The sequence below is a fragment of the Anomaloglossus baeobatrachus genome, chromosome 12, assembly GCF_048569485.1.
Source record: "Anomaloglossus baeobatrachus isolate aAnoBae1 chromosome 12, aAnoBae1.hap1, whole genome shotgun sequence".
NCBI lineage: Eukaryota > Metazoa > Chordata > Amphibia > Anura > Aromobatidae > Anomaloglossus > Anomaloglossus baeobatrachus.
The window spans coordinates 75,647,384-75,662,641 of record NC_134364.1 but is presented as its reverse complement, the minus strand read 5'-3'; the positions used below and the strand labels follow the sequence as shown (position 1 = coordinate 75,662,641).

Here is a 15,258-nt window from a genome sequence, read left to right as displayed (position 1 = left end):
CCTACGGGGAGGCAACTGCCGCCTGCAGGACTCTTCTACCTAGGCTGGCGTCCGCCGAAGCATAGGTATGCACCTGATAATGTTTGGTGAAAGTGTGCAGACTCGACCAGGTAGCTGCCTGGCACACCTGTTGAGCCGTAGCCTGGTGTCGTAATGCCCCGGATGCACCCACGGCTCTGGTAGAATGGGCCTTCAGCCCTGATGGAACCGGAAGCCCAGCAGAACGGTAGGCTTCAAGAATTGGTTCTTTGATCCATCGAGCCAGGGTGGCCTTAGAAGCCTGCGACCCTTTGCGCTTACCAGCGACAAGGACAAAGAGTGCATCCGAACGGCGCAAGGGCGCCGTGCGGGAAATGTAGATTCTGAGTGCTCTCACCAGATCTAACAAATGTAAATCCTTCTCATACCGATGAACTGCATGAGGACAAAACGAAGGCAAAGAGATATCCTGATTAAGATGAAAAGAGGATACCACCTTCGGGAGAAACTCCTGAATAGGACGCAGCACAACCTTGTCCTGGTGGAAGACCAGGAAGGGAGCCTTGGATGATAGTGCTGCCAGCTCAGACACTCTCCGAAGAGATGTGATCGCTACCAGAAAAGCCACTTTCTGTGATAGTCTAGAAAGTGAAACCTCCTTCAGAGGCTCGAAGGGCGGCTTCTGGAGGGCAACTAGTACCCTGTTCAGATCCCATGGATCTAACGGCCGCTTGTACGGGGGTACGATATGGCAAACCCCCTGTAGGAACGTGCGCACCTTAGGAAGGCGTGCCAAACGCCTCTGAAAAAAGACGGATAGCGCCGAGACCTGACCTTTAAGGGAGCCGAGCGACAAACCTTTTTCTAACCCAGATTGCAGGAAAGAAAGAAAGGTAGGCAATGCAAATGGCCAGGGAGACACTCCCTGAGCAGAGCACCAGGATAAAAATATCCTCCACGTTCTGTGGTAGATCTTAGCGGACGTGGGCTTCCTAGCCTGTCTCATGGTGGCAACGACCCCTTGGGACAATCCCGAAGACGTTAGGATCCAGGACTCAATGGCCACACAGTCAGGTTCAGGGCCGCAGAATTCCGATGGAAAAACGGCCCTTGGGACAGTAAGTCTGGTCGGTCTGGGAGTGCCCACGGTTGGCCGACCGTGAGCTGCCACAGATCCGGATACCACGCCCTCCTCGGCCAGTCTGGGGCGACAAGTATGACGCGGCTGCAATCGGATCTGATCTTGCGTAGCACCCTGGGCAAGAGTGCCAGAGGTGGAAACACATAAGGGAGCCGGAACTGCGACCAATCTTGCACTAGGGCGTCTGCCGCCAGCGCTCTTTGATCGCGAGACCGTGCCATGAAGGTTGGGACCTTGTTGTTGTGCCGTGACGCCATTAGGTCGACGTCCGGCACCCCCCAGCGGCGACAGATTTCCTGAAACACGTCTGGGTGAAGGGACCATTCCCCTGCGTCCATGCCCTGGCGACTGAGGAAGTCTGCTTCCCAGTTTTCTACGCCGGGGATGTGAACCGCGGATATGGTGGAGGCTGTGGCTTCCACCCACATCAGAATCCGCCGGACTTCCTGGAAGGCTTGCCGACTGCGTGTCCCCCCTTGGTGGTTGATGTATGCCACCGCTGTGGAGTTGTCCGACTGAATTCGGATCTGCCTTCCTTCCAGCCACTGCTGGAAGGCTAGTAGGGCAAGATACACTGCTCTGATTTCCAGAACATTGATCTGAAGGGTGGACTCCTGCTGAGACCACGTACCCTGAGCCCTGTGGTGGAGAAAGACTGCTCCCCACCCTGACAGACTCGCGTCTGTCGTGACCACCGCCCAGGACGGTGGTAGGAAGGATCTTCCCTGTGATAATGAGGTGGGAAGAAGCCACCACTGCAGAGAGTCTTTGGCCGTCTGGGAAAGGGAGACTTTCCTGTCCAGGGATGTTGACTTCCCGTCCCATTGGCGGAGAATGTCCCATTGAAGTGGACGCAGATGAAACTGCGCAAACGGAACCGCCTCTATTGCCGCCCCCATCTTCCCGAGGAAGTGCATGAGGCGTCTTAAGGAGTGCGGCTGACTTTGAAGGAGAGCCTGCACCCCAGTCTGTAGAGACCGCTGCTTGTCCAGCGGAAGCTTCACTATCGCTGAGAGGGTATGAAACTCCATGCCAAGATACGTTAGTGATTGGGTCGGTGACAGATTTGACTTTGGGAAGTTGATGATCCACCCGAACGCCTGGAGAGTCTCCAGTGCAACATTCAGGCTGAGTTGGCATGCCTCTTGAGAGGGTGCCTTGACCAGTAGATCGTCCAAGTAAGGGATCACAGAGTGTCCGTGAGAGTGCAAGACTGCTACCACTGCCGCCATGATCTTGGTGAACACCCGAGGGGCTGTCGCCAGACCAAATGGCAGAGCTACGAACTGAAGATGGTCGTCTCCTATCACGAAGCGTAGAAAGCATTGGTGCTCTGTAGCAATCGGCACGTGGAGATAAGCATCTTTGATGTCTATTGATGCTAGGAAATCTCCTTGAGACATTGAGGCAATGACTGAGCGGAGGGATTCCATCCGGAACCGCCTGGCGTTCACATGCTTGTTGAGCAGTTTTAGGTCCAGAACAGGACGGAAGGAGCCGTCCTTTTTTGGAACCACAAAGAGATTGGAGTAAAATCCTCGCCCCCGTTCGTGAGGGGGGACAGGGATCACGACTCCTTCTGCTCTTAGAGAGTCCACCGCCTGCAGCAGGGCATCTGCTCGGTTGGGGTGTGGGGAGGTTCTGAAGAACCGAAGTGGAGGCCGAGAACTGAACTCGATTCTGTACCCGCGAGACAGAATGTCTGTTACCCACCGGTCTTTGACCTGTGACAGCCAAATGTCGCAAAAGCGGGAGAGCCTGCCACCGACCGAGGATGCGGAGGGAGGAGGCCGAAAGTCATGAGGTAGCCGCTTTGGAAGCGGTTCCTCCATTTGCTTTCCTGGGGCGTGAGTGAGCCCGCCAGGAATCTGAGCTCCCTTGTTCTTTCTGAGTCCTTTTGGACGAGGAGAATTGGGCCTTGCCCGAGCCTCGAAAGGACCGAAACCTCGACTGCCACTTTTTCTGTTGAGGTTTACTTGCTCTGGGCTGTGGTAAGGAAGAGTCCTTACCCTTGGACTGTTTTATGATTTCAGCCAATGGCTCACCAAACAGTCTGTCTCTAGATAATGGCAAGCTGGTAAAGCATTTTTTGGAACCAGCATCTGCTTTCCAGTCCTTTAACCACAAGGCTCTGCGCAAAACCACAGAATTGGCGGACGCCATAGCGGTACGGCTCGTAGATTCTAGGACAGCATTGATAGCATAGGTCGCAAACGCAGACATTTGCGAAGTTAGGGACGCCACTTGCGGCACTGCTGGATGTATGAAAGCATCCACCTGTGCTAAACCAGCTGAAATAGCTTGGAGTGCCCACACGGCCGCGAATGCTGGAGCAAACGACGCGCCGATAGATTCATAGACAGATTTCAACCAAAGGTCCATCTGTCTGTCGTTGGCATCTTTAAGTGAAGCGCCATCCTCTACTGCGACTATGGATCTAGCCGCAAGCTTGGAAATTGGGGGATCCACCTTTGGACACTGGGTCCAGCGTTTGGCCACCTCAGAGGGAAAAGGATAACGGGTATCCTTAGAACGTTTAGAGAAACGCTTGTCTGGATGAGCGTCGTGTTTCTGGATCGATTCTCTGAAGTCAGAGTGGTCCAAAAAAGCACTTAATTTACGCTTGGGATATAGGAAATGGAACTTCTCCTGCTGTGCAGCTGCCTCCTCTGCAGAAGGGGCTGGGGGAGAAATATCCAACAGCCTATTAATTGCCGATATAAGGTCATTAACCATGGCGTCACCATCAGGGGCATCCAGATTGAGAGGGGCCTCAGGATTAGAATCCTGATCACCGTCCTCAGTCTCATCACAGAGAGACTCTTGTCGCTGAGACCCTGAGCAGTGTGAAGACGTGGAGGGTCTTTCCCAGCGAGCTCGCTTAGGCTGCCTGGGACTGTCATCTGAGTCAGAGACTTCAGCCTGTGATGCTTGAGACCCCCCTGAAGTACGGATTAGTTCCAACTGAGGGGGACCGGAGAGCATAGACACAGCAGTGTCCATGGTCTGAGCAACTGGCCTGGACTGCAAGGTCTCCAGGATTTTTGCCATAGTCACAGACATTTTATCAGCAAAAACTGCAAAGTCTGTCCCCGTCACCGGGGCAGGGTTCACAGGCGTCTCTGCCTGGGCTACCACCACAATAGGCTCTGGCTGACGAAGTGCCACTGGGACTGAACATTGCACACAATGAGAGTCGTTGGAGCCTGCTGGTAGATTAGCCCCACATGCAGTACAAACAGTGTACACAGCCTGTGCCTTGGCACCCTTGCGTTTTGCGGATGACATGTTGCTGCCTCCTCAGAGCAGTACAGGGTGTCCAGCCAAGAAGCGACCTTACAGTGCAAATATATATATATATGGTACCAAGAAAAAAGTACACTAATATAACACTGAGGCACAAGTGGGGCCAGCACTAAAGTGCTGCTTACCGCCCGCTTAGGAGCGGGTGTGTGGGCGCCGAAATCCCTTTAGTCTGGGTCTCCCAGAGCCTGCTGCCTTTCCCCAGCCAGACCGCATGTGTAATGGCTGCCGGCGTCCTTGTGGAGAGGGGGGGCGGGCCCTGGGCGTATACAGACGAAGAGCGGGAAGCCTGCTTCCCACTGTGCCTAGTGAGAGGGCTGGAGCATGTAAATAAAGCTCCAGCCCTCGGCGCTGCCTATTGAGCAGCGTCTCTCCCCTACCCTGATTGACAGGGTGGGGGCGGGAACGAAGCGGCGCTAGGCCGCAGAAGCCGGGGCTAAAGTTAGAAGCGCCGCCGCCGTAAAAGCGCGGTCGGCGCAAAGTCCCCGGCGCACCACAAGTCGCAGCTGCGCCGCCGCTCCAGTAGCGGTCGGCGCAGCAGTTCCCAACATGTAACGTCACTCAGCAAAGCTGCAGTGACCTAACCCCAGCGCACAGCGCTACTGTCCCCGGCGCACTATAACGCTCAGCAAGCCTTGAGAGTGTCCGTGCCTGCCGGGGACACAGAGTACCTGAAAGTTGCAGGGCCTTGTCCCTGAACGGCACTCCCGCTCCAAATCCAGCAGGTTCTCTGGGTCTGTGGATGGAGCCCGGCCCCAGGGCTTGGGGGCCGGCAAGATCCCACTTCCACAGAGCCCTCCAGGGGATGTGGAAGGAAAACAGCATGTGGGCTCCAGCCTCTGTACCAGCAATAGGTACCTCAACCTTACAAGCACCACCGCGGGTGAGAAGGGAGCATGCTGGGGGCCCCATATGGGCCCTCTTTTCTTCCATCCGATATAGTCAGCAGCTACTGCTGACTACAAACAGTGGAGCTATGCGTGGATGTCTGACCTCCTTCGCACAAAGCAGAAAACTGGTGAGCCAGTGATCCCACTGGGGGTGTATAGCCAGAAGGGGAGGGGCCTTACACTTTTTAGTGTAATTGCTTTGTGTGGCCTCCGGAGGCAGTGCTATACACCCAATCGTCTGGGTCTCCCAATAGAGCGCCGAAGAAAACAGACGTGGTGTTAGCATTATAGGGGCAGATTTAGGGGAGTAAAGTTAAAGAAGTCCTCCCATAACTTATTTTGACGGCGATTTGGATGACGTCACCCGCTTCATCTGCATCGCCGGGCAAAATCTTGCGCCTGCGCAGGGAACTCGCCGGTTCGCGCAGGCGCACCTGTGTTTTCAGCTCTGCCTGCAATAGAGCAGAGCGAAGTGCGCCTGCGCGAGCCGGGAATATGGAGATATTGCCCACCTACGTAGATGCCGTCTGAGGAGTAATCCACGTAAATCAGCACAGGAGGAGGGCGAAAAGGAGGGACATGATGCGCAGATTGGGACGCCCATAGGACCCGACAATTTACATACAGGGCGGAAGATTTTATAAAAGGTGCTAGTTTTAGTTTAAAAGGCCAAAATCTGGTGACATGTCCCTTTAAAAAAAAACCAAAACACTGGAGTGGTGCTTTAAATAAAGGAAATGCCAAGACTTCACAGTTCTTACCTCCCATGCAGGGACATTCTCCCGAAACTTCTCATTTACCATACAGCAGATGGACATGAGGTAGGGTCTACTGGATACATCAGGCGAGTAATTCAACCACAGGTAGTTTTCCAAGTACTGACTATAAAAAAAGCAAACAACATTGTTTACAACCCAACATGGACAAAACGAAGGGAATTTTGTTTACTTACCGTAAATTCCTTTTCTTCTAGCTCCTATTGGGAGACCCAGACAATTGGGTGTATAGCTTCTGCCTCCAGAGGCCACACAAAGTATTACACTTTAAAAAGTGTAACCCCTCCCCTCTGCCTATACACCCTCCCGTGGATCACGGGCTCCTCAGTTTTGGTGCCAAAGCAGGAAGGAGAAAACTTATAAATTGGTCTAGGGTAAATTCAATCCGAAGGATGTTCGGAGAACTGAAACCATAACCATAAGAACAAATCAACATGAACAACATGTGTACACAAAAGAACAACAGCCCGAAGGGAACAGGGGCGGGTGCTGGGTCTCCCAATAGGAGCTAGAAGAAAAGGAATTTACGGTAAGTAAACAAAATTCTCTTCTTCTTTGTCGCTCCATTGGGAGACCCAGACAATTGGGACGTCCAAAAGCAGTCCCTGGGTGGGTAAAAGAATACCTCAATAAAAAGAGCCGAAACGGCCCCCTCTTACAGGTGGGCAACCGCCGCCTGAAGGACTCGCCTACCTAGACTGGCGTCTGCCGAAGCATAGGTATGCACTTGATAGTGTTTCGTGAAAGTGTGCAGACTAGACCACGTAGCTGCCTGACACACCTGCTGAGCCGTAGCCCGGTGCCGCAATGCCCAGGATGCACCCACGGCTCTGGTAGAATGGGCTTTCAGCCCTGAAGGAAACGGAAGCCCGGAAGAACGGTAGGCTTCAAGAATCGGTTCCTTGATCCACCGAGCCAAGGTTGACTTGGAAGCCTGCGAACCCTTATGCTGGCCAGCGACAAGGACAAAGAGCGCATCTGAACGACGCAGGGGCGCCGTGCGAGACACGTAGATTCGGAGTGCTCTAACCAGATCCAAGGAGTGCAAATCCTTTTCACATTGGTGAATTGGATTAGGGCAAAATGAAGGCAAGGAGATAACTAATATGAGAATGCATGAGTGGATGTGTGCCTCCTTCCACACAAAGCATAAAACTGAGGAGCCCGTGATCCACGGGAGGGTGTATAGGCAGAGGGGAGGGGTTTACACTTTTTAAAGTGTAATACTTTGTGTGGCCTCCGGAGGCAGAAGCTATACACCCAATTGTCTGGGTCTCCCAATGGAGCGACAAAGAAATAAAAAAATTTCACAGAGAAAAAGCATTGAACTCGCTTACTGAAATGTAATAGTTCATGTTTGTTGGTGATGAAGCTTCAAGACGCCTCCTGTATGGAGAAACTAGTCGCCTGCATTGTTCAGGTGTGATTTTGGGCCATTCTTCCACACAAACACTCTTCACATCCTGAAGGTCCCGTGTTCTTCTATGAACGCGGAGCTTTAGTTCTGTCCATATATCTTCTATTGGATTCAAATCAAATGATCAGCTCAGACATACTTGCAGCTTTATTTTCTTTTTCTGAAACAGATCAAGAGCTTCCTTGGCTGTGTGTTTGGGATCATGGTCTGCTGAAATGTCCACCCTCGTTTCATCTGCATCATCCTCGTAGATGGCAGCAGATTTTTATCAAGAATGCCTCAGTATATTTGTCCATTCATCCTTCCTTCTATGATATGAAGTTTGCCAGTGCCATATGCTGAAAAACAGCCCCACATCATGATGTTCCCATCTCCACACCTCATTGTTCTTGGTGTTTTTGGGGTGATTTGCCTTATTGTCTCCAAACATGGTGTGTATAATGGCAGCCAAAGAGTTTAATTTTGGTCTCATCTGACCAGACTATATGCTCTCAGTAAGTTGCAGGCTTGTCTAAATGTTGCTGAGCAAACTTTAAACATTCTTGAGCATGCTTTTTGTTCAGCAATGGAGTCTTGTATGGTGAGCGTGCATCCAGGCCATGGAGGGTGAGTGTGTTACTTATTGTTTTCTTTGAAACAATTGTACCTCCTGATTCTAGGTCTTTCTGTAGATCTCCACAGGTGGTTCTTAGCTCTTGGACAACTCTTCTGATAATTATTTTACCTCCTCTGTCTGAAATCTTGCCAGGAGCACATGATTGTGGCCAGTATTTGATGAAATGATGCTCTTTCCACTTCTGGATTATGGCCCCAACAGTGCTCACTGTAACATTAAGTAGTTTAGAAATTCTTCTGCAAATCAATGCCATCAGTATGTTTTGCAACATTAAGGTTGTGAAGGAGTTGAGGCAGCTCACTTATTTTACCCATTATAAGTTGTTTCTCGAGTGGTACCATGGTAATGAGACACCTTTTTATAGGCCATCAGCTGATATTTTCCACTAAGTGGCAGGATTTCTAACTACTGATAGATTTCAGCTGGTGTTATGACTTTCCATGTTTTTTTTGCACTTTTCTTTCTTCTTGTGTTCAATACTTTTTCACTGTGTCATTTCTCATTATTACACATAATTTATGGCCATCTGCGGTTTGATTTCTTTCCTGTGTGGATTGGAATGGGTTGTTACCGAAATATATTTACTTAGAAAATTGGTGACATGTTCATTACTTATTTCACCTGTTGTAATTATGTTAACCCTTATTTGCAAGCACATTAGTGGAGGTCCGGATGCTATTACCACCCCAATCAAAGAAACTAAGATGTTTGTGACTCAAAAGACAGCAGCACACAGCTCACACAAAGCGGAGTACAGATATAATACAGAGTATAGGCTTTTCCCTGCATCTGTAGTACGCTCTGTCTCTGGAGCTATGCATATCTTGGGGTTTGAGCCATTGGTGATTGTCTAAAGGCCCCGTTACACGCAACGACATCGCTAACGAGATGTCATTGGGGTCACGGAATTCGTGACGCACATCCAGCCTCGTTAGCGATGTCGTTGCGCGTGACACGTACGAGCGACCGCTAACGATGCAAAATACTCACCAAATCGTTGATTGTTGACACGTCGTCCATTTCCCAAATATCGTTGCTCATTTTGGACGTAGGTTGTTCGTCGTTCCTGAGGCAGCACATATCGCTACATGTGACACCCCAGGAACGAGGAACAACATCGTACCTGCATGCTCCAGCAACGAGGTGTGAGTGACGTTCATGCGGCTGCTCTCCGCACCTCCGGTTCTATTGGACGGCTGCCGTGTGACGTCGCTGTGACGCCGCACAAACCGCCCCCTTAGAAAAGAGTCTGTTTGCCGGCCACAGCGACGTCGCTAGGAAGGTAAGTATGTGTGACGGGTACTAGCGATATTGTGCGCCACGTGCAGCGATTTGCCCGTGACGCACAAACGACGGGGGCAGGTGCTTTCACGAGCGACATCGCTAGCGATGTCGCTGTGTGTAAAGCGCCCTTAAGGATACAGATCCCCACTGATCTGTTTGCAATTAAAAAGGCCTGCAAATACTTAAACTATCAAAGGTTTACTGGGGCTCACACCTTCGGACCAAATGAGTTAATCAACAGGAAGTGAGCCCAGCCGTTGAGCTCACTTCCTGTTGATTGTCAGTTTGGTCCGAAGGTGGGGAGAAGGAAGCCGGTGTCGATTGGGCACAGAGCTAGCGTGACATCATAACCTCACGCGAGTCCCAGGAACGCGAGCCTGGACACAGTTGGAAGGGCGCCGGTATGGGAGGTGGGTATAGGCTTTACTATTTTACCTGGGGCAAACATGTGTAATCAGACAATGCTGTCCTAGTAATGGACAACCCCTTTAAAGGCTCTACTTACAGTGCATATTACCAATGAACAGCCTGTTTAGACTAGGATTGGAAATTTGAGCAATTTAACCACACTATGGAAAAAGAAATTTGCTTCCCAGTAAAGTTAATTTTCAAATGAAAAATACAAAAAGAACTTGTGGATTTTGGGTGATGGCAAAAAGGAAAAAAACAGAGCAAAAAGAAAAAACATCATGTTGGAAAGGGGTAACAATATTCTTTAGGATAAAAAGCTTACGGTTACATGGCAAGTAAGACACAACATCAGATTTTCTCCTTACCTGAATTCCAAAAGCATTATCTTCCTTATAGCAAATCTGTAATAGAAAGTGTAGAAGAGAAATAAGGAACTCGCGTTCCAAAGAGACCACAAAAGAAATCACTCCACCGGATACCTGGACAGTGTGTGTGGTGTAGAAGTCCTGCATAGGTATTATGAAGGCCTAAACATCATAATAATGGCTGTAGACCTCCAGAGGCCAAGCTTAAGAAAACCTCTAAGGCTAGGTTCACATTTCCGTTGTTTTAAATCCGTCAGGTCCGTCAGTGACGGATCAGTCGTTTTTTAGATGTCAACTGACGCAACGGATGTGTTTTTCACAGGATTCCGTTCACAGGAATCCTGGTTAAAAACTGATCCGTCACGTCCGTTACATCCACTGTGCATCCGTTTTTTGACGGATTTGTCTTGATCCGTTTGTGTTTGGGACAGCCCAGTGGGTGTGCCAAACATGCTGGGCATGCTCAGTAGAGCATGACGGAATCCAGCGCTGGATTCCGTCGTAAGACGGATTACGACGGAATCCAGCACCATAGACAAACATTACAAGCGTGACGGATTGCGACGGATTCCTGCGCGGTGCGTTAATTTTGACGGCCTAAAAAACGTTACATTCTGCGATGTTTCCGCCTGGCGGTCAGTCCAAAGACGACTGATGCGCTGCGCAGCGGATGCAACGCAAGGTCATCAGACGCAATCCGCCACTCTTACAAGTCTATGAGAAACAACAGAATCCGCCAAACGGATTCCGTTGTTTACCAGAGCCGCGGATTGTGACTGATACAAATTGACGGAAATGTGAACCTAGCCTAAGTCTTCTGGACGTGGCTTTAAAGGGATTATAGTACTATTTCAATATTTTTTTTGTAAGCACGACAACAAAATACTGCTGTGGTGCCTGAATATCTCAGTTTCCCGAGGCAGCTCACATGCAGTGTAAACACATGGCAGCTATGGCCCATCAGGAGCAAGAGCGGAGGCCAGAGATTGACCATCACTACCCAACAATAAAAAGAAACTGAGGTGACAGAAGAAGCCAATGCCAAAATGGGCAGAAATGTGCTATTTAATTGTTCTACCACATCCCTGCTTCAATGTTTTTTATACCGGACAATCCTTTTAAAAGGGATTGTCTCAATTTCCTCAATGATTGTAAAAACAAACAACTTTGCAATTTACCTTTTATTAAAGACCCTTTTTGCTGTCAAGAACCAAGAGATTTTTAACTCTATAGTTTACCGCTTGTTGCCAAGGTCATTGGCCGCCTGTCACGGGTGACAAACAGTCACGTGGTGTCACGCAATAGAATACAACAGCATTTGTCTGGACAAAATGCTCCCTTATCTATCATTCCTGCTTGGTGTATTTGGTATCGTATTTATCTCCTCTGCTTTGTTTTCATCCCTTTCCCTTTAGGACCCTGTGGAGTTCCTCACCATTTCAGCTGCTTTTCATCAGCACTTACTTGGTGTCTATATAAACCCTCATTTCCCCATACCCAGTGCTGGTAAGATGTTCTCTACCCTTAACAAGTCTTCAGGGAAAGCAGTCATCTGGTGTAATCTGGTTGTTTTTTTGCAGTTTCTCTTCCTGAGGCATCCGGAGATAAGTTGTTGTTTTCCCTTGTTTGTTATCCCTGTGTGTCCTTTAGTGCCTAGTGGGGTTGATGAAGAGCTCATCCCATCTGCTCCCTACCTAGGGCCCAGATACAGAGTTAGCCTAGGATTAGGTATCCTGCTCGGTGCCAAGGTTAGGAGCCTATCTAGGGCAGTGAAGTACTCAGGGCCCAGCGATAGGTTTGGTCAGGGGTCCCCATCTCCCCCTTCCCTAGACACAGGAAGGGTAAACAGCCATTGCGTCCATCACATGAGAAACCAACATTTTCATCCCCAGGAAGGAAAGAATGAAACGACCAAAACAGAAATCTTAAAAAGTTTAAAGGAATTGATCAAGAAATTATATTGAAAATTGAACGACTTTTCTTTAGCCAAAAAATTTTCTATGGTACAATCCCCACTTTATCATTAAACCCCAATGTGTGATGGTGGCTAACATTATTGGATCGGTGGCTCAGTGGTCAGCAATGCGGTTTTGCAGTTCTGGGTTCAAATGCCACCAAGTCAACATCTGCAAGGAGTTTGTATGTTCTCCAGTGTTTGCATGGATTTCCTCCTTATTCTCTGGTTTTACCCCTGGACTCCCCAAAGACATATAGTTAGGGACTTTATACTGTGAGCCCCAAAGGGGACAGTGATGATAATGCCTGCAAAGTGCTGTGGAATTAGTGCTATGTAAGTGAGCAAAATAAAATAAAATTTGCAGGTAGACTTACAAAAGAAAAAGTAAAAATGAAAAAGACTGAGAATAATTGCTCATGCAGATTTCGGTCCAGTCTCAGACCACAATGCATGGACTGGCCACATCTCCTGACCCGAGAGTGAAATCCTCATAGAAATATATGAAGCCATCACTTTCGGAGAGCCGTGGCCAGCCCGTGTATTAGCAGTCTGTGCTCGGACCGATTGGCACGGATGTCTGCATGGGCTCTTATAACGAAGGAAGAAGATAAAAAACATACCGAGACTTGAGAATTTCCTTGACATAGATGTCTTCTATAACCTAAAACAAAATACAAATATATAATGATGACGGGGAGGACTCACGGCTGTGGGGTCATCAGTAGTGGACATCACCTAACTTTCATAGTCTGTTTATAATGGCAGCAGAGAGATCATTTCCCCCTGCCTGGATCCTCATATAGGGAGTGATTGGGTAATCCTGGAGGATTTTATATACTGTATATTGCTATTCATGCAGCTTCCTAACAAAGATGAAGTGAAGCATGGCTTCCAGAAACCGTGCCCGGCCCAGTGCCTGTGTGCACACATCTGCCATCTTCACTTCCAGCACGCTGATGATGTGACAGATGCTTTGGATTCACAAGGCAGGACGGGTTGTTAATGAGAGACAGGAGCTGGACGTCTTTAGTAACTTCAATTTCTGATAAAGTCGGCCATTGTAGATCAATTCTATATATTTCTTCCAAGACGTCTTCGGTAGATATGGCATGGTAATAAATAAGATAGATAATTTTCTACAGACTGTTAAAAATAATCATTGAGCAAGTATCTGGTGGCATGTATCTCAGGAAACACTGTCTGGTTCATCCTCGATTTCTCCGGTACCACCTTGTCTTTCTCACGCCAATACAGCCCTCATCTTCCGGCGCCTCCATATCTGATGGTCATGCGCCCTTTGTAAGTAATGTCACCACGCCACAATTTTTAACATCTGTTGCTGCTTTTAGAGAACCCCTTTAAGGCTATGTGCGCACACAGACGTTTTGTTTCTTAAGCATAAAACGCACCCTCTGGTTGAAAAATCACATAAAAAAAACGCATGTGTTTTAGCACCTGCATTTTTTCACAATATGCAATGGCAAAACGCAGGGAAAAACGTAGAAAAGAAGTGACCTGCTGCTTCTTATTTCTGCGCCCAAAAAAGAAGCAACGTGTGCACAGCCTTTCGAATTTCTCATAGACTTTGCTAGGGAAGTAACAATAAAAGAGCATTCTGTTTTACCATTCTCAAGCAGTGCTGGCTCTCCCTCTTTCATTATTACTTATTGGTTTGATGGCTGACCCCCACCAAGCCACTGGCTGACCCCCACCAAGCCACGCTCGCATGGTTTTGGTTTGCATATTCCTTCTGGGTTTGCATATTCCTTCTGTTTCTATCAAAATTAATTTTGGTGGCTGTTCACACTCAGCCACCTCACCCTCTCAAACAGGCTTTAATTATGTACCATTTACTAGGGCCTGTTCCGCCTTTATTCATGGACCCTGGTCTGGCACTGTGAGGGCCAGTTCTGACATTGTCCTGGTGCTTTTGGCATCTGCAGCACATGCTGGGACCTAGATTGCCTTTATTCGCAGCTGCCTGTCTTTGCAACATGGAAGCGGTTTCTGAAATGTTACAGGTATGTGCCACTTCAATTTAGGAGGCCGCATGGCACAATGGAAATATAAAATATAGAGTAGGACACCCCCTATTGAGATTTGTTGTGACGTGGCAGGGGTGGCTCAAAAAATTGATCAATTGTTTGCTAAAAATCTCATTTTGCATTATAGTACAGCTGGAATAATTTATGAATTTACACTTTTTATTTATTGCATGCCATTCTCAAGCAGTGCTGGCTCTCCCTCTTTTACTGTTTTCTAGGGAAGGTCATACATGCAGTTTAGGACCACAAACTGCACCAAAAAAGCAGCAAAAAAAACAGTGTGTGCACAGGGCCATAAAGGTTATTCCCAATAATATCCGTTATCAGTTTTCCGCTGGGTAGGTGGTAGATTGCAGATTGGGGGTTTGACTGCTGGGACCTGCAGCAATGCGCAGAATAGGGCCCTAATTTGCTAAAGAGAGTCAGGTCCAGTGCTCAGCACTTCCAAGATAAATAAATGGAGTGGTGCTGCTGGTGTGTGGCCGTTCTGTCAGGGCATCCCACGTTCTCAGGTTTAGACACCCCCCCAATGATACACACATTATCTCCTAAGAGGACAAATATTTACTGTCGACAACGAGAACTACTTCCCAACACACCAAACACCTCACCAGATCCTCAACACAATAAAATTGTACAAGTTTTAAGCTGATTTCTTACCTTATAGTCAAATGGAAGTTTCTTCTTAGAATGTGGAGCCCAATAAGATTTAGCCAGCTGAAAGGAACAAGAAATATATCATTATTTTATTTTACTCATTTATGTAGCACCATCATAGCACACAGTTTTAGGGGTACTTCTCACATAACGAGATCGCTAGCGAGATCGCTGCTGAGTCACAGGTTTTGTGACGTAATAGGGGTCTCACCAGCGATCTCGTTATGTGTGACACTGAGCAGCGACCTGGCGGCCCCTGCTGTTAGATCGCTGCTCGTTACACACTGTTCTGGTTTATTTTCTTCAAAGGCGATGTCCTGCTGGGCAGGACGCAATGCTGTGTTCGACACTGTGTGACAGGGTCCCAATGATAGCAGAGATCGTTATACAGGACGCTACTGCGACCTGTATCGTTAC

The 15,258-nt window shown here is 48.5% G+C and overlaps 1 protein-coding gene across 1 annotated transcript in view; it reads right to left on the bottom strand.

The window, feature by feature from the left end:
* Positions 1-15,258, bottom strand: part of AQR (aquarius intron-binding spliceosomal factor) — a 245,522-nt gene that overhangs the window by 213,391 nt on the left and 16,873 nt on the right. Inside the window, exons 2-5 of the mRNA XM_075330613.1 lie at positions 14,845-14,901; positions 12,760-12,800; positions 10,183-10,218; positions 6,075-6,195 (exon numbers count right to left, since the gene is read on the bottom strand). Coding sequence (XP_075186728.1) covers positions 6,075-6,195; positions 10,183-10,218; positions 12,760-12,800; positions 14,845-14,901 — 255 coding nt within the window. The remainder of the gene's footprint in view (positions 1-6,074; positions 6,196-10,182; positions 10,219-12,759; positions 12,801-14,844; positions 14,902-15,258) is intronic.